Source organism: Chiloscyllium plagiosum, chromosome 6, assembly GCF_004010195.1.
Source record: "Chiloscyllium plagiosum isolate BGI_BamShark_2017 chromosome 6, ASM401019v2, whole genome shotgun sequence".
Classification (NCBI taxonomy): Eukaryota; Metazoa; Chordata; class Chondrichthyes; order Orectolobiformes; family Hemiscylliidae; genus Chiloscyllium; species Chiloscyllium plagiosum.
The window spans coordinates 113661060-113679547 of NC_057715.1; the positions used below are offsets into that span (position 1 = coordinate 113661060).

The 18488-nt window shown below is 40.0% G+C and overlaps 1 protein-coding gene across 10 annotated transcripts in view; it reads right to left on the minus strand.

Annotated features, from left to right (window-relative positions):
* emsy (EMSY transcriptional repressor, BRCA2 interacting) overlaps positions 1 to 18251 on the minus strand; it is an 89523-nt gene extending 71272 nt beyond the window's left edge. For 9 of the 10 annotated variants that reach the window (XM_043692462.1, XM_043692460.1, XM_043692459.1 and 6 more), the window contains exons 1-5: positions 18002 to 18251; positions 5851 to 5954; positions 5424 to 5523; positions 3720 to 3794; positions 1853 to 2028 (exon numbers count right to left, since the gene is read on the minus strand). In XM_043692462.1, coding sequence (XP_043548397.1) covers positions 1853 to 2028; positions 3720 to 3794; positions 5424 to 5523; positions 5851 to 5920 — 421 coding nt within the window. In that variant the 5' untranslated portion in view covers positions 5921 to 5954; positions 18002 to 18251. Of the gene's footprint in view, positions 1 to 1852; positions 2029 to 3719; positions 3795 to 5423; positions 5524 to 5850; positions 5955 to 9600; positions 9684 to 18001 lie in introns of all 10 variants that reach the window. The other variant, XM_043692457.1, reaches the window with a different exon arrangement.
* Between the last annotated feature and the right edge of the window lie 237 nt (positions 18252 to 18488).

The window sequence follows — 18488 nt, forward strand, 5'->3', positions numbered from 1 at the left end:
GGTTATAAATCCTATCTCTTATAACCTTTTCCAACACTTTACCAACAACTGAAGTGAGACTCACTGGTCTGTAATTACCAGGGTTGTCTCTACTACCCTTTTTGAACAAGGGAACCACATTTGCTATCCTCCAGTCCTCAGGCACTATTCCTGTAGACAATGATGATTTGAAGATCAATGCCAAAGGCTCGGCAATCTCTTCCCTTGCTTCCCAGAGGATCCTAGGATAGATCCCATCCGGCCCAGGGGACTTGTCTATTTTCACACTCTGCAGTATTTCTAATACCTCTTCCTTGTGAACCTCAATCTCTTCTAGTCTAGATGCAAGTATCTCTGTATCTTCCTCGCCAACATTTTCATTTTCTATAGTGAGCACTATTGAAAAATATTTATTTAGTGCTTCCCCTATCTCCTCTGACTCCACACACAACTTCCCACTAATATCCTTGATTGGCCCTAATTTAACTCTCGTCATTCTTCCTATTCCTGACATACCTATGGAAAGCCTTAGGCTTAACCCTGATCCTATCCGCCAACACCTTCTCATGTCCCCTCCTGGCTCTCCTGAGCTCTCTCTTTAGGTCTTTCCTGACTTCCTTGTAACCCCCCAAGCGCCCTAACTGAGTTTTCACATTTTGTCCTAACATAAGTCTTCTTCTTCTTGACCAGGGATTCCACTTCCTTAGTAAACATAACAGAAATCTTACAGAACCAGACCAAATTGCTAGTGTTTATTGTCCAATCACGGAACCGAGAGACCCCTCCCGTGGATCACAGTGTTTCCGTTTTAAAGATCCTGTTTAGTTGGTATGGCTTGGTTGCTTTGTGGTAAATTTCTGTATTCACTCGAGGCTACCTTGTCCATCCATTGTCTCTTCACAAGACCATTATAAAAACTACTAACAGAGCTCATTTAAAGCTTAACACGTGTTCCTTAAATTCATGCATTAAATAGTCTATAGGCTGTCTTTCTTTCTGACATCTTAAAGCTGTCTCTGCAGCTTTTTTCTTCCTAATGCCTGATGTTATTTAGGACATTTTGTCCCAGTTGTTTTGGAGACGGTGAATATTATATTATAGGCCTTTTCCCTCAAGGTTACCTGTTTCTCTCTCTCTCTCTCTCCCTCTCTAAGAAACTTGCATTCTACTAAACCTTCAGACGATTCGGTCTTCCTCAAAGAACGTCTCTGTCGTGCAGTGTCACAGGGTACTATGCAATAACCCTTTCAATTTCTTTTCTACTATTTCAATATTTAAGCACTCAACTAGCTTTGATTTAAAAGCTTAGTTAAACACATGTAAACAATTTTTGAGACAAACCAACACACACCAGAATAATGACCCTAAAAGTCTCTCACCTCTTCTTAGCACACAATACAGAAAGACAAGTATTACATAAAGTTACACAGAGGAACCTCAATTATCCATTCTAAACGGGCAGGGAGTATTTTGTTCAGATAATCAAAAGCTCGGATAATACAGTTTAGCCAAGTATCGTGACCTTGCGATCTTGTTCAGATAATCCAAAATTCTGATAATCAACATTCAGATAATCGAGGTTCATCTATACATGGCTTTGCCCACCTCAGAACCCCAGTCCCCAAATAGTATGTATAGTGAATTTTCATTACATACTAAATTAATAATTCTTGTCTTTATTAAAGAAACGTTTTAAAACATTTTCTAACTCAAATATACATAATTTATTTAATTTGTTATTAATGCAAACCATTTAAACTTATGTTGTGAACCAAAAGAACTAACGAGACATCGTGTACACCTTCTCGGTTGTAAAACAAGAAATTGTATGAAAGAAAACTAGCCCTCGATAAACGGTTTTTAAAAAACTCACCTTCTTTGTTACCAGTTTCAGCTGGTGAAGGAAGAGTGGCATTATGCAGAGCTGCTACATTAGCTACTGCATTCGCTGTAACTGTGAATGCTGTCTGAGGAACTAGTCTGGGCATGAGAGGGACAAGCCGACGACCTTCAATGGACCATTCAGCTGAGCTGTTAGGTCCAGACATACTGCAGAAAACAGAAAAATATATATTTGTTCAACACAAAGCTACTTTATTGTTTATACTGCTCATCAAAAGGGACAAATTTAAATTAGCATCTTTTTACAAACTTCTAGAAAATGAAATTAGATTAGATTAGATTAGATTACTTACAGTGTGGAAACAGGCCCTTCGGCCCAACAAGTCCACACCGCCCCGCCGAAGCGCCACCCACCCAGACCCATTCCCTTGCATTTAACCCTTCACCTAACACTACGGGCAATTTAGCATGGCCAATTCACCTAACCTGCACATCTTTGGACTGTGGGAGGAAACCGGAGCACCCGGAGGAAACCCACGCAGACACGGGGAGAACGTGCAAACTCCACACAGTCAGTCAGTCGCCTGGGGCGGGAATTGAACCCGGGTCTCTGGCGCTGTGAGGCAGCAGTGCTAACCACTGTGCCGCCCTAAATGCATCACTCTTATAGACTTTTATTTGTCAGGAGTGGAATCCAATTAGGTCGTTGGTGAATTACTTCTTCCTCTGTCTTCAAGAGCTGAAAGTTGCATTTTTTTTCATTTTACTATTGCCCAATCATAACATGTAAGACGCTTCTTCCTAATAACACCCCATCAAGAAATTACTATGCAAGATTCAGTCACCTGCCTGTTTACATGACAACATTAGTTACACTCTAAAATTACCCCAGTAACTTTCTTTTCAAGCCAAGCAGTGCATGCTGCAAGGAAACAATGGGCAAACGATAGGTAGTTTTTAATTCAGTATGTCTGACCAATGTATCTAAATTTGAATCCCAGTCTGTGAAGTTAACTAATGTCAACCTTGGCTCAGTTTGGAGAAATCTTGTTTCTGAGTCACAATGTTCAGGGTTCAAGTTGCACACTCAGTCTTGAGCACACAAACCAAGGTTCACACTCCAGTGCAGTACCGAGGGAATTATGCACTGCTGGAGGTGTCATCTTTTGATGAGATGTTAAACCAAGGCACCATGTGTTTGCACGGTGATGTAAAAGAATGTCCTATCGTATTATTCTGAAGGTGGGGAAGTAATTCTTGGTATTCCAGCAAATATTTATCCCTCATGCATGCATATTGATTATCATGTTTTCTACATTACAACGACAACTACCATGGATCTAGATCAGCTGGCTGCAAAATACTTTGAAATATCCAGAGGTCCACAAAAAGAGTTTTATGTACATACACAAAAATTCTCTCTCTGTAATCTCAGTTGGTGATAAGGAACTACAACTAGTCTCTGCACCTCGAATATCCACCCTTTTCAATCCTGCTGGCATTCTTCCAAAGTCTGTGTGCACTGTAGTACTGCAGACCACTTAAGTGAAACACAGACAGCATGCAGTTTCTATAAAATAACATCCTACTGTTGATCAGCAGGTACCTCAGTCTCAGCCTCCAAATGTACATATGGATGTAAAACATCTGTCTCAGTTGGGTATCTAATGAGTTCACATCAATTGGTAACTGATGTGAATAAAGAAAATGTCAACTTCTGCACAGTGAGGACTGGAAATTAAGGAATAATTTGATTTTGTTGTACACATGCCAATACCAAGTTGAGATCCTGCAGGGAGGCTATTAATTTGTGCTAAACAGCAGAAGTGACTTCAGCTTTTAAAGTCTTCAATAGAAAATTGGTCAGAAAAAAACTGACCCCTCACAAGGAAACTTACTGATGTGCAATAGTCATCAATCTTTCATCATTAACTGCTCGACGAACCTCTGCACGGTGTCGCTCTGTTGAAATGCTATAATGGAAGAAAAGAAAATCTTCAAAATATTAATCTACAATACAGTTTTTGCCTATATAAATGCTATTCAGCCTGGCCTCTCATTTTGCACCCTTCATAAACGTGTGCTCATTCAAAGCTCGGCTGCCCATATCTGAACTCACTTCAGTCATTATGCCCACACTCACTGAACTACACTGGGTTCCATGCAAAGTCTAATTTGAAAATTCTTGTCTTCATTCCCAAATCCCGCCAGAGGCTTGTGTCTTCCTATTTATTTCAGCCCTTCTCAAGCTCAACAAATATTTGAGATCTCTGTAAATCTCTAATTCTGGCGATTTACGCCTCATCAACTGCTCCCCTACTGGCTACCATGCCTTCAGCTGCCGAGGGCCTAATCTGGAATTTTCACCCCAAACCACTCCAACACAAATACTCATGTTTTATAACAATCTTAAAATCTACCACTTGGGAGAAGCTTCTGGGCCCCTGACTCCATAACTCCATTTGTGACCCAGTGTAAACTTTTGATTAATAACACTGTGACATAATATAATTTAGGATGTTGGAAAATATTTAAAAGGGATTTAAGGAACAACATGCAGAGGGTGGTGAATGTGTGAAATGAGCTGCCTGGAGAAGAGGTGGAGGCTGGTATAAATACATTTGAATGGCAACTGGATGGGTATATGAACAGGAAGGGTTTAGGGGATATGGGCCCAATGCAGGCAAATGAGACTAGATTAATTTAGGATATCAGGTCGGCAAGGACAACTTGGACCAAAGGGTCTGTTTCCATGCTGCATATCTCTATGACTCTATGTTATGCTCAGGGCAATGAACATAAATATAGGCATAGTTCTTGTCTTTGTGCTATTTGCTTCCAAGTAGCCTTGCCACAGGAACATGTATAGGGCATGCATATTAATGGAAGGAGATGGTGGTGTAGTGGTAATGTCACTGGACAATTTGGCTCAAATCCCATCATAGTAGCTTGTGGAATTTAAGTTTGATTAATATCATCTGAAACTGAAAAATAATCTCAGTAACGGTGACCACGAATCTATTGTCAATTGTTGCAAAAGTCCACATGGTTCTCTTCCTTATCCAGTCTGGCCTACGTATGTTCCCAGATCCACAACAATGTCAGTGATTCTTTACTGCCCTCCGAAACGGCTTAGAAATCCACTCAGTTCAAGCACAATCATAAAGAATGACCACCTCCCATCAAACAATTCTCTCAAAAAGTCACTCTTGCTTCAATTTACCAGAAAGCACGGAGAGGATCCATTCCAGTGCAACTGATGTTCTTCCTTTTGACAGAACTAGAGAAATCTTCACTTAATATATTTTACAATTTTACAATTATGTGTGTGCATTTTCGTAGGATATAGATGCAACATAATTACAAGATGTGGAGCATAACAACCAAGGGCTAAAGACTTCTCCACAGAGAAAATGAAGCAAACAAAAATCACATTAATATTAAGGCAGTCACTGGAAAATTACTGAGAACAACATCCTCCAATCATTTCAAAACTGCAATCGGAAAGACAAAGTTGGAGTTGGATGGAATAATGTATTAAAAATCATGCACATGAAACCAAAACATAGCAATTCAGATTTTAATCTCCATACAAGATTTACCTAAGAACCTTGGCCAATTCTCCCAGGAGGTCTTTCTTTTCTTTTGTAAGGTCACCTTGTGCACGAAGAGCACTAATAGCACCAGCATAAGCTTCAAGTTCTAAGAAGCAAGAGAAAAAAGTAAAATACATTTCTAACCTGCACATTTCCAAATTGTTCCAAGAAAAGATTAATATTTTACTCCTTCAGGTTTGTTTATCCATTTATTTTCCAATTAGAAAAAGGATTTTTGTTTTTTTTCACAAGAATTTGCTCAACTTGTGCCCAAATAAAGTACTGTAAACTTTGGGTACATCACCCCAATTTGTCACTATGCCCTCAATAAAGATCAATTAACTTAGAACAGAATAAACCTGGAAAAAAGTCAGTAATTCACAAAACAGTATCTTATTGTAGCAGGAAAAGAGGATATAAACCAGTGTTCTACCAAGTTTGCGGAGTATTCTCTTGCATTCATCCCTGCTGAGATCCAGAAGACTCGGCCAAACAGCAGGCATAGTGGTGGCAATGTCCTACAGCGTCAGCCTAACCCTGCAATTAAATTGTAAAAAATGAAATGTAATTCCTGTCAGAAGCAACAATCTAAAAAAATTAACTGATGAATGAAATAAAAGTGGCATAACTTTGTAACAATGAAAAAATTGTAAATCGTCCCAATTTAACTGTTACAAGGCTGTTTATTTTGAACGATATTTCAAATGATGCAGAAACTGCAAATCATTTAAAACAAAACTTAATTGTATCCAGTATTATCAAGAACTCACTAAAAATGAATAATGCATGTGTAGACGTTTCACACTAAGCCTGGAGAATGATGAATAAAATCACCAGCAATGCAACAAGAGACTACCTCATACAATGTGGGTTGCAGCAAGAAAGGTTTGAACGAGGATGAAATGCCACTCAAAAATTAGATTAGATTAGATTACTTACAGTGGGGAAACAGGCCCTTCGGCCCAACAAGTCCACACCGACCCTCCGAAGAGCAACCCACCCAGACCTAGCATTCCTGTGCTTCAAAGTGCAAATTTACTAAATAAACAATGCATTCAAAAGCCAGTTTAACAACTGTACAAAAATGTCAGACTTCAAAAGGTTTGAAATTTATTTAGGAGTGCTTTGAAAATTTGCAAAAATTATAAAAATGTTTAATTGTTTTTCAGAATTACTGTAGCTTTTCCAACATCATGCAAGGGCTGCAACACTGAGATAATCATGTCTTATTTTGTCACTTCAATGCCTATAGCACCATTCCTGAAACTTGAATCAAACTTATAGGTGAGATTTATTCCTCACTGCAAAATCAATGGAGTGAGTATATAGTCTTGGAATGCATACTTTCTCCTTGTTCAAAATATTCCCATGTTTTCTCCTTCTTTGTCTTCCTCCATTCAACCATTTGAATCCTTGGGCTTTTTTAGATCACTTTAATGCTCAGTTCCAGAGATGTTCTCCCTACACCTCTAGCCTTTAACATCCACTTCTGGCACAAACTTTAGCTTAATTTAATCAATATTTGTGGCTGTTTCTGCTCTGATATTTCTCTAACTCTACTGTGCTTCAAGAACGCCATCCCACATGGTGCTGCACATTAACTATATGCCTTCTTATTTAGTTTGGTGTCATTGGTAAACTTGGCATTAGTATATTCACTTTTCCCTCATCCAAGTCATTAATATATATTTTAAATTAATATTTCAATACACATTGTCGTACCATTTGCCAAGTCAACTAAACTATCCAAGAGGAAGGGAGCTTTCAACCCAAGGTGGATACTGTCCACTTCTTTATTGAACATTTCAAGTCTGATTGTTATTTTTTAATCATTCATGGGATAAGAGTGTAGTTGGCTAGGTCAGCATTTACTCACCATCTCTTGCTCCATAGGTCCCAGTTCTTTACCTGGGTTTCTCCATTCAGACAAAAAAAAATATTTTGGCCATGACACACGCAGCAAAGTTATAGGAATACGATCTGGATCTGATACCACTAATGCTTCTCCATGTCTGGGCCATAATCCTGACACTTCTGACTTAACAGTATCAGTACAAATTCCAGAAGACCAGTGTAGTGAAAGGATTCTGATTAATAGAGTTTGGGTTTTTATGGGTGTTGACCTTATTTAAAAACAACTACATCATAGAGATGTTAGTCAGTCTTTCCAGAAACATACCTAAACTGTGTGTGTGTGTATATGTGTGTGTCGCACACGCGTGTGAGTGACAGAGAGAGTGAGAGAACATTGCTAGTATTGTAATAGGCTTAGGAGCAGAAGTAGGCCATTCAGCCCATCAGATCTGCTCCAGTACTCTATTAGATCATGGCTGATCTAATAATCCTCAACTTCACTTTCCTGCCTTTTCCCCATAAACCTCAATGCCCTTCCTGTTTAAAGGTCTGTCTACCTCATTCTTGAATATCCTTAATGACCCATCTTCTGCAACACTCTGCAGTAAAGAATTCCACAGATTCACTGCCCTCTAAGAGAAGAAAGCATCTACCCTGTGAAATTCCCGATGAAACTTATAATTCAATAAAGTTGTATATTATTCTTCTCAACTCCAATGAATATTGGCTCAACCTCTCCTCATAGGTCCTTTCATACCCAGGGTCAACCTTCCCTGCACCACCTCCAATACCAGTATCTTTCCTTAGATAAGGGACCCAAAACTGTATTTCAGCTGACTATAGTTTTAGCAAGACTGCTGTATATTTATATCCCTCTCACTTGAATAAAGGACAATATTCGATTTGCCATCTCTATTACCTGCTGAACTTGGATGCTAGCTTTTTTGTGACTTACGTGCAACGACTCCCAAATCCCTCTGCACTCTATCCTTCTGTAGTCTTTCTCCATTTAAATAATAGTCAGCTCCTCTCTTCCTCCTGCCAAAGTGCATATCCTTACATTATATTCCACCTGCCATGTTTTGCCCTCTCATTCAAATCCCTTATTTCCCTGTAGACACTGTCATCCTCACAATATGCCTTCTTATTTATTTTGGTGTCATCAGTAAACTTGGCATTAGTATTTTCACTTCCCTCACCCAAGTCATTATTATATATTTTAAATAATTGCAGCCCCAGTACTGATCCCTGTGGCACTCCACTAGTTACAGATCACCATCCTGAAAATAACCCCCTTATCCCAACTCTGTTTTCTATTAGTTAGCTAATCCTTTACCCATGTTAACACATTCTCATTAATAACATGGACTCTTATCGTATTAAGTAGCCTAACATATGGCAGCCACATTATAAGCTTGCTCTTTCAACTTGATGCTACCATTTTATTAAGTCATCTGACATCAAACACTAAAAGCCCAAATACATCTACTGCTTCGTTTTTATCTGTCCTGTCTACTCCTCTCCTCAAAAGAATTCGACTAGATTTGACAGACATGATCTTAAGAAGCCATGCTGACTCAGTTTGATTGTATTGTGTATTTTTAAATGTGCTGCTATGACACCATTTATTGATAGTTTCTAATAATTTACCAAAAACACACATTACATTAACTGATCCGGTTACCTTTGTTTTGCCTCCTCCTCTTTCTAAATAAATGCGTTACACCGGCAGTTTTCTAGAATATAAAGAAATCTTGCAAATTACTAACAATGTCTGTCTCTATAGCTACTTCTTTAATACCCCAGGATGCATCCCATCAGAAAACAGGCCATCCTAGACTAGGTATTATGTAATGAGAAAGGAATAATTTATGGATCTAGTTGCGGGAATCCCTCTGGGGGTTAGCAACCATAATATGATGGAATTCTTCATCAAGATGAAGGGTGATGTAGTTGATTCTGCAACCAGGGTCCTGAATCTAAATAGAGGAAGATATGATGGTATGAGCTGGGAGATGATCATAATAGATTGGAGACCGTCACGTAAAGGAATGACAATGGAATGGTAATGGGAAACATTCAAAAAGCACATGGGCAAACTCCAAAAATTGTTCATTCCTGCCCGATGCAAAAGTAGAACAAGAAAGGTGGCCAAACCATGGTTTACAAGGGAAATTACCGACAGTATTAGATCCAAGCAAGATGCATACAAATTGGCCAAAACAAACGTGAGGAGTGGCTTAGAATTTAGCAAAGGAGGACAAAGGAATTGATTAAGTAAGGGAAGGTAAAGTACAGAGGTGTTAAAGGGTTAATTTGTTCTGCTGACCTGTAAGAAATTGGATGTCCTGGGGGGAGGGTGGTGTGTTTCTCTGTCTTGCAGGCAGAATTTAAAGATTTACTAGTCATCTCCTGCAATTCAGAATCAATTTACATAGACATCACTTGGAATTCAGAATCAATTTATACAGCCATCTCCTGCAGTTAAGAATCAAACCACACCCTGCAGTTAAGAAACAATTTAAATCAGATCTTGTAGTTAAGGAATGATCTAATCACATTGTTTCCGGAATTAATCAAATCACTACATTGTGTCTTTGGTGGCATGTGACTGTGCTGCAAAATCCTGTATAAAGGAGGACTGTTACCTTGTTCAGAGAGGTCTCTTGACACGGCTCCGCAAGCCCCGGAAGAGTGTTAAGGGTTCCTCCTCAAGCTTGTACTCGCTTCATAAATTTTGGCTGTTCACAGAAGTTGGCGCATTGCAATTGCATCAAGTGTGTAAGAAGCTCAAGAAAAAGAACCTAACCTTTATCAAAATATGCTCATCCACACAGGGCATTTCAGTCATGTCTAAGAGTACCTGTCACATCCATCTACAACAGATTATTAAAACAGATCACATGAAACTGATCCAGAGCAAAAGCTCTTGGCAAACTTCTTTAGAAGATACCTTCTTTATACCAAAGCAAATATTAACAGTTCTCCTTTAGAATGTTACTAAAGCAGTTACTTGGATATTTTCTGAACCAGTATTTTAACAAACCAAAATATTTAAATATCAAACACTTTCAGTATGGCACAATTTATACTGAAACTTCCTTTCTTGATCCAAGTATTTGTACAACCTTAATTTCAGCATTTCTCTTTTTTTTTTGAAGAGCCTCTGGTCAGAATTTTTCTCATTTTAATATGGCAGGAAGAAACATGGCACATTAGAGACCTTCCTCAGTTCACTCAGTGATGATCCATGAATGGAAATCGAGGAGTCAAAAAGATGGAAGAGGTCGTTTCAAAAGATTTATACCAGAGTCGGATAAAAACAAATCACGTCCACAGATCCTTAATCAACCATCACGGCACAGAAAAAACATAAGCATTGGTCCAAGATTCTTAAAGCTCTGTGAACCCTACAGCGACTGGCACACACACACACACACAAAGAGATTATTAAAACATCTTCGCTTCGGTGGAAACCAGAGTGAGGAATGTTATTCCATCACCAGACAAGGCTGCAAAGGAAAGAAAGATCAGTCGCATCCTCTCAATGAAATTACACTTATAAAAAGAGAAAACTTTCTCAGCGGGTCACATGGCGCTGCAGTTTAAGTCACCCCTTTCGCCAGAAGAAAGATTTGCCGAGTCAAGTTTACAGCTCAGAAACTGAGACGCTCACAACAAAATCGTGAACAAAGTTTCCCTAGTAGTTAATGTACTTTACTGTTGGGATCTGAGCGGACTGGCTCCACTTTCTCCCCCTTTTCCCGGTAACGCCATGTTGCCCTAAAAGTACTTCGAAGAGGTGGTGTGGGGAATAAAGGTGGTAACTTTAAGAAGTACCAAGTTTTGTTTAGATGTTTTTCTTTGTTGAAATTCCTGATTTCCAACTTTTTTCTTTAACTTCTGTTACTACTGACTTTATGTTTAGCTGAAATAAAGTTTAATTTCGAGTAATCTACTTTCCTGATCACTTAAACAAGGCTTACCAGCAGTATTCCCATGCTGCCAAAAACACAATATAGTGATTTGATTATTTCCAGAAACAATGTGATTGGATCATTCCTTAACTGCAGGATCTGATTTAAATTATTTCTTAACATCAGGGTGTGGTTAGATTCTTAACTTCAGTGTTCTTATTCTTTCTTAACTGCAGGAGATGGCTGTGTAAATTGATTCTGAATTGCAAGAGATGGCTATGTAAGACAGAGAAACATATCACCCCCCACTCCCCCCAAATTAACCCTTCAACATCTCAGTACAATAGCAAGCTTTCAGGGAACATAAAAACTGACTGTCAAGGTTTCTACCATTTTACGAAGATAAAACGTTTGGTTGTACAGACAAGCTGAAGGGCTTCATTCCTGATGAAGGACTTTTGCCCAAAACGTCGATTCTCCTGCTCCTTGGATGCTAGCCTGACCTGCTGTGCTTTACCAGCACCACACTCTCGACGCTGATCTCCAGAGTCTGCAGTCCTCAGTTTCTCCAATTCATTACATAATTTGGTTCTGTATTCACTAAGAAGGACATAAATAAGGCACCAGAAATATTGGGGAAAGACTGGGTTTAGTGAGAGTGAGCAACGGAAGGAAATCAGTATTAGTAGGGAAATGATGTTTGGGAAATTGATGCAATTAAAAGGGGTGGCTTAAACTGCAGCGCCATGTGACCCGCTGCGAAAGTTTTCTCTTTTTATAAATCTCTAGGGCCTGTTAATCAACATCCCAGAGTACTTAAGGAAGTGGCCCTAGAATAGTGGTTACATTGCTGGACATCATCCGAAAACCTAAAGACTTTGGAACAGTTTGCACAGATTGAAGAATAGCTAACATAACCTTTCTATTTAAGAGGGGAAGCGGAGAGAAAACTGGGAATTATAGACCAGTCAGCTTGACATTGCTAGTGCAGAAAAATGCTAGTGCCCATCATAAAAGAATTAACAGCTGAGCATTTGGTAAACGGTGGCAGGATCACATGCACTCAGCATGAATTTACGAAAGGGAAATCATGCTTAACAAATCTACTGGAATTCTTTGAGAATGTACCTAGTAGAGTTGATGAAGGAGAGCCAGCGAATGTGGTTTATTTGGACTTTCAGATGCTTTCAAAAACATCCCACAAGAGATTAGTGTATAAAATGAAAGCAGATGGGATTTGGGTAGCGTATTGTAGAGGATAGAAAACTGACTGGTAGACAGGAATCAGTAAGAATAAACATTTTTTTATAAATGGCAGGCAGTGATTAGTGGTATATCACAGGTAATCACTTTTTTTTAAAGATTAGATTCCCTACAGTGTGGAAACAGGCCCTTTGGCCTGGGGAGAACGTGCAAATTCCACTTCTTGGATCTTAGTTATTCACAATATACGTATATAATGATTTGAGTGAGGGAACTAACTAAAGTATTTCCAAATCTGCAAGTGACACAAGGGTAGGTGGGAGAGTGAGCTGTGGGGAGAATGCAGAGATGCTTCAGTGTGATTTGAACAAGCAGTACAAAGTGGATAAAGCTGAGGAAATTGCCATCCCTACTTCATTTTGCCTACATGTGACTCCAGACCAACAGTAACGTGGTTGATTCTTAATTACCCTCTGAACAATAAATGCTGCCCTAGCCAGCAATGCCCACATCCCCTGAATCAATATGAAAAAAAGCAAATGGTATGTTGCCCTATATAACAATCAGATTCAAGTACTGGAGCAGTGATGCATATTGCAGTTACTTCCTCTCTCCCTTTTCCTGCTTGATTATATAGTATTTTTTAGAATGCTGTAGTCCTTACTCTGAAAACTCTTGCAAAATATTTATTCAACTCCTCTGCCATTTCCACTTTTCCCATTGTTACTTCCTGGGCCTTGTTCTTTAAGAAGCCTCTGTACATTTTGGCACTCCTCTTCATTTTTATATATTTAAATAAGTTCATTGATGGCTACTGCTATTACTTAAGTGCTTACCTTGTAAGTTTACCTTCTCCCATTTACCTTTTTTGCTCATTTTTTTGTACGTATGCTTTTTCTCTTTCAACGTGATGCTAATATTATTTTCCAATGGTAAACTATGGTTACCTCCTTCCAAGAATCATTCTCTTTCATTGGGATATATCTTTGGTGTGAGTTACAAACTATTTTCTTGAACATCTTTGCTGCTGAACTCCTTTCCCAGTCCATTCCAGCATGCTACACTCACCTCTTCATAATAACCCTTTGAGAGCAGCAGAGCTACATTCAATCTAAGTTGCTCCCTTTCACACCTGAATGCTAAATTCTATCATGTTATGAGAACTGTTTTCTCAGGGGTCTATTATTTTGTATGTTTGTTTATTTATTATTTGGAGAGGTGGTGGGTGACACAGTGGTAATAGCACTGGGTTAGCAAACTTCGAGGGGTGTGATTCAAATTCCACCACAGCAGATGGAGAAATTTTGGGGGCGGTACAGTGGTTAGCACTGCTGCCTCACAGCGCCAGGGACCTGGGTTCAATTCTTGCCTCAGGCAACTGTCTGTGTGGTGTTTGCACACTCTCCCCATGCCTGCGTGGGGTTCCTCCGGTTTCTAAAGATGCGCAGGTCAGGTAAAATGGCCATGTTAAATTGCCCATAGTGTTAGGTGCATTAGTCAGAGGTAATGTACAGGAATGAGTCTGGGTGGGTTGCTCTTCGGAGGGTTGGTGTGGACTTGTTGGGCGGAAGGGCCTGTTTCCATACTGTAGGGAATCTAATCTAATCTAATCTAATCTAATCCAAAACCTTCCACATTACACATCATCAGATCCAAAATATCCTGATCCCTGGTTGGATCCACAACATATTGTCCTACAGGTTTAATCATCAGGTAGAGGAGCGGCGCTCCAAAAGCTAGTGCTTCCAATTAAACCTGTTGGACTATAACCTGGTGTTGTGTGATTTTTAACTTTGTACACCCCAGTCCAACACCGGCATCTCCAAATATTGTCCGAGGAAGCCAAAAAGACTATGAACTCTTCCTCATGGCTAGTTCCGTCAATTTGACTTTCCCAATCTACGTAAGATTAACATGATCCATGGTTAATGTCCTGCCTTTTTCAAATCCCCTCATTATGTCTTGATCTATTCTCTGTTCAATGTATCGCTATTGTTAAGACATCTGCAGATGACTCTGACAAATGTTTTCTTATTGCCACACGTATGGATTCTACATCTCCCGATTCAAGATCATTTCTTGCTATTGTTCTTAATCCATCCGGTACTCCCAAAGCTACCCCACCACTCCTTCCTTCCTTCCTACCTATCTCTTTGAAAAGTCAAATGACCTTGAATATTTAGTTTTCAATTTTGATCTCAACAGTCATAATTGTCTCAGATATTTGCAGTCATACAAGAACTAAGTATACCTTTGTGAGGTATTTTTTGATATTAGTGATCAGTTTGTGGATTCCAGGTAGGGCATTTGGATTCTCATTCTTAATTACTATGCAGAAAATCCTACCAAATAGACACATCAATAGCAGATGATGGCTACAATCAGCCTTTGCTGTTATAACTGTAATGGTGGATATCCTATCAACATCCACTAATACGATTCAAAATGAACATCTAGAGTCTATGTATCGCTGAAAAGTTTTGTTTCCTTCATACAGGGAAGGGAAGAAACAGGAAGGAAAAGACTTGGCTCTGAAAAATGATTTGATATTTTCTTAATGCTTTCCCACAAAGGTAAAGAAAACTTAAAATGTGTTGCAAGTTGAATTTTGACCTAGATTTCCATTCCAACTATTCAGCTATTTAAAATCTTTAGACACAGGTAAATCGCTGGGAGAAAAATATCACGAATAACATAAAAGAGGTAGACGTCTACCCCATAAATAATCCAAATGCAAACCAATCACAAAATTGTAATTATTTCTAAACAGTACAGTAGATACTGTCAAATATTAGTGCTACTTCAGAGTCACAGAGTCATACAGTATGGAAACAGATCGTTCTGTCCAACTTGTCCATGTCAACCAAGTTTCCCAAAACAACCTAGTCCCATTTGCATGCATTTGGCCCATATTCCTCTGGACATTTCCTATTCACGTACCTGTCCAAATCACTTTTAAATGTTGTAACTGTACTTGCATTTACCACTTTCTCTGGCAGTTCCTTCCATACATGACCCACCCTCTGTGTAAAAAAAAAGTTGTTCCTCGCGTCCCTTTTCAATCTTTTTTCTCTTACCTTAAAATTACGCTCTCTAGTTTTGAGCTCCGCAACTAGGGAAAAGACATTTGCAATTCACTCTATCTGTGCCCAGGATTTTGTAAACTTCTAAGGTCACCTTTCTAGTGTAAAAAAAAAAGCCAGTTTATCCTACTTTTCAATATAACTCAAAATTCTCCAGTCTGAGCAACATCTTTATAAGATTTTTCCACACCCTCTCCAATTTAATAATGTCCTTCATACAATAGGGTGACCAAAATTGTGCACAATACTCCAAAAGTAGCCTCACCAACATCCTGTACAGCCGCAACATGATGTCCGAACTCTTATACTCAATGGTCTGAGCAACTAAGGTTCAAATGCTTTATCATCTAGTCTATCTGTCATGCAACTTTCAATGAACTATGTACCTGAACTCCTGAGACTCTGTTCTACAACACTTCCCAGGGGCCCTACCATTAACTGTGTAAGTCTTGCCCTTGTTCACCTTCCCAAAACGTAACACCTTCACATTTATCTAAATTAAATTCCATCTGTCACTCCTTCACCCACAGGCCCAATTGATCAAGATCCCTTTGTAATCTTCGATAACTTTCCTCACTGTCTACCGTACCACCAATTTTGCTGTCATCTGCAAACTTACTAACCATGCTTCCTATATTCGCATCCAAATTGCTTATGTAAATGACAAACAACAGTGGACCCAGCAGTGATTCCCACAGAACAAATCAAATCACAGAACTTCAGCCTGAAAAACAACCCTCTACCACCCCGAAATGTCGATTTTTCTGCTTCTGGGATGCGGCCTGACCTGCTGTGCTTTTCCAGCAACACACAGTCAACACCACTCTCTGTCACCTACTGTCAAGCCAATTAGATTACAGATAGGAATAGCTATAGGAATAGAAAAGTGGCAATAATATTGTATGAGTACCAGCATTAATACCCTGAGAACACAGCAATGTGCTTGGCTATCTGAAATGGCATAGAAAGCCACTTAGTTCAACAGCGATTAAAAATTGGCAAATGTGGTTTTGCCTGCAACACCAAATCCCATGATAGAATTAAAATTAACAACCAGTTGTGACATAATGCACAGAAGCCCAAAGTTAAAAATATATAATACTAGTAAATGGGGATGGACTGGCTACAAATCTATTAAATTTTGTTTTATTTTCTGAATGTTTAAATTCTACCTAATGGCAACAATGTCCTGGGTCTATCATCAAGTTGCTATACATTTATAGAGGAGGTCAGTAGCTAAGACCCTCCCCCTGAAGCTCACAGTAGCAATAGCATGTATTATCAAAAGAAAATTCTCAAAAGATTCTTCAACAGCAAACCCACAACCTCTAGCACCTACGTGGAGAAGGACAGCAGAAATACTGGACTCCCACTGCCCAAACGTGTCCTACTAGATCAATCACCACCATCCTGACTAGGAACCGTACTGTCATTTCTTCACTATTGCTGGGACTCAGCCCTGGAGCTCTCTCCCAAACGACATCGAGGACCTTGAGTCCAATATGACCTTTCTTTGGAACACCTAGACTAAATGCAAGAATGCACAGCACCACCTTCTCCAGGTTCCCTAAGTAGGTAAAGTCACCATACTTCTACCAGACCACAGGTTTGATCTCCCATCAGAGGTACAACTGGTGTTAGTTTAACCTGCGGGTGACTATGACTCAGGGGAGGGACAAGCTGAAAGGGAGCATCCTTGATGGTAACCAGGAGGTGAGGGTATTGAGCCCACTGCATCATTACAATGCAAACTAGCCATCCAGCCAAGGGAGCTCATTTAGAGCTGTGTGGAGTTTGCACAGTTCACCCCATGTCTGTGTGATTTTCCACTGGGTGCTCTGGTTCCCTCCCTCAGTCCAAAGATCGTAAATGTCTCTGCTAAATTGCCCATAGTGTTCAGGGATGTCTAGGTCAGGTGCATTGTTCAGGACTAAATAGAGGATAATAGGTGTTCAAAGTTTGGGAGAAGATTTGTAGCTCGGGTGCTCGATGTTGTGGTTCTGTTCGCCGAGCTGGAAATGCCGGAGGAAACACCACAGAAGCGCTTCACAGGAGGCTCCCAAGCACTGAGGATGTCACCTAGACAGTGGACGAAACGTTTGCAATAAAAATTTCCAACTCGGCGAACAGAACCACAACAGGAAAATGGGGAAGGGGAGTGGGTCTGAGTGGGTTACTGTTCGGAGTTTCAGTGTAGACATGTTGGGCTGTAGGGCTTGTTTCTACACTGTAAGGATTCTATGATACAATACGGTGGACTCTGAGCAAACTGAGAATAAGCGGATTTCCATTCAATGGTGCTGCCGTGCACCCCCACCACCACCAAGGGTGACGCGCATGCGCAGCAACCAATGTTTACCTCCACAGAGCGGCCCGAGGACCGAGCGACGGTTAAATGTTAACAACGGCTTCCATCTGTCACCAAGAGAAGCAGTGGTCATATTCTCAGTGTATACAACATTCTATGAAGAGTCTCCTGTGAGAAAAGAAAGACCTGCAAACCACAAAAAAAAAAGAGCCGCCTCACCTCTCGGCGTCTCTGGGCAACGGAGCTCGGCGCTGATCTCGCCGCGATTCAGCAGTCCTGCCGAAACTTGGCATCCTTCACTTCTTCACCTTGATTATCCCCCCGGGGATACAGGAGGAAGAGTGTAGGTTTTTTTTTAAAAAGAAAATCTATTTATATTTGAAAACAAATCACGAAGCGCCCGAACCGCCACCTTTCGACGGTCCGGTTCAAGGCCGGCATTGCCAACAACGACCGCCAACAACTGGTCAGGTCCTCCAGTATCCCGACCAGCACCGCGCCTACTCCCAAAGGGGCGGGGCCGGCCCTTCTCCTCCCCCCCCCTTCCCATTTAAACTCATATACTGAAGGGCACAGTATTTTGCAAAGAGAGGGTAAAGGGGTATTTAAAGAGAAGGTAGATAAATTATTGAAATATTGGGTAGTGCAGGGCATTGTGGATCTACCTTCCAGCATGTGAACTGCAGCCATTCAAGAAAGCAGCTCA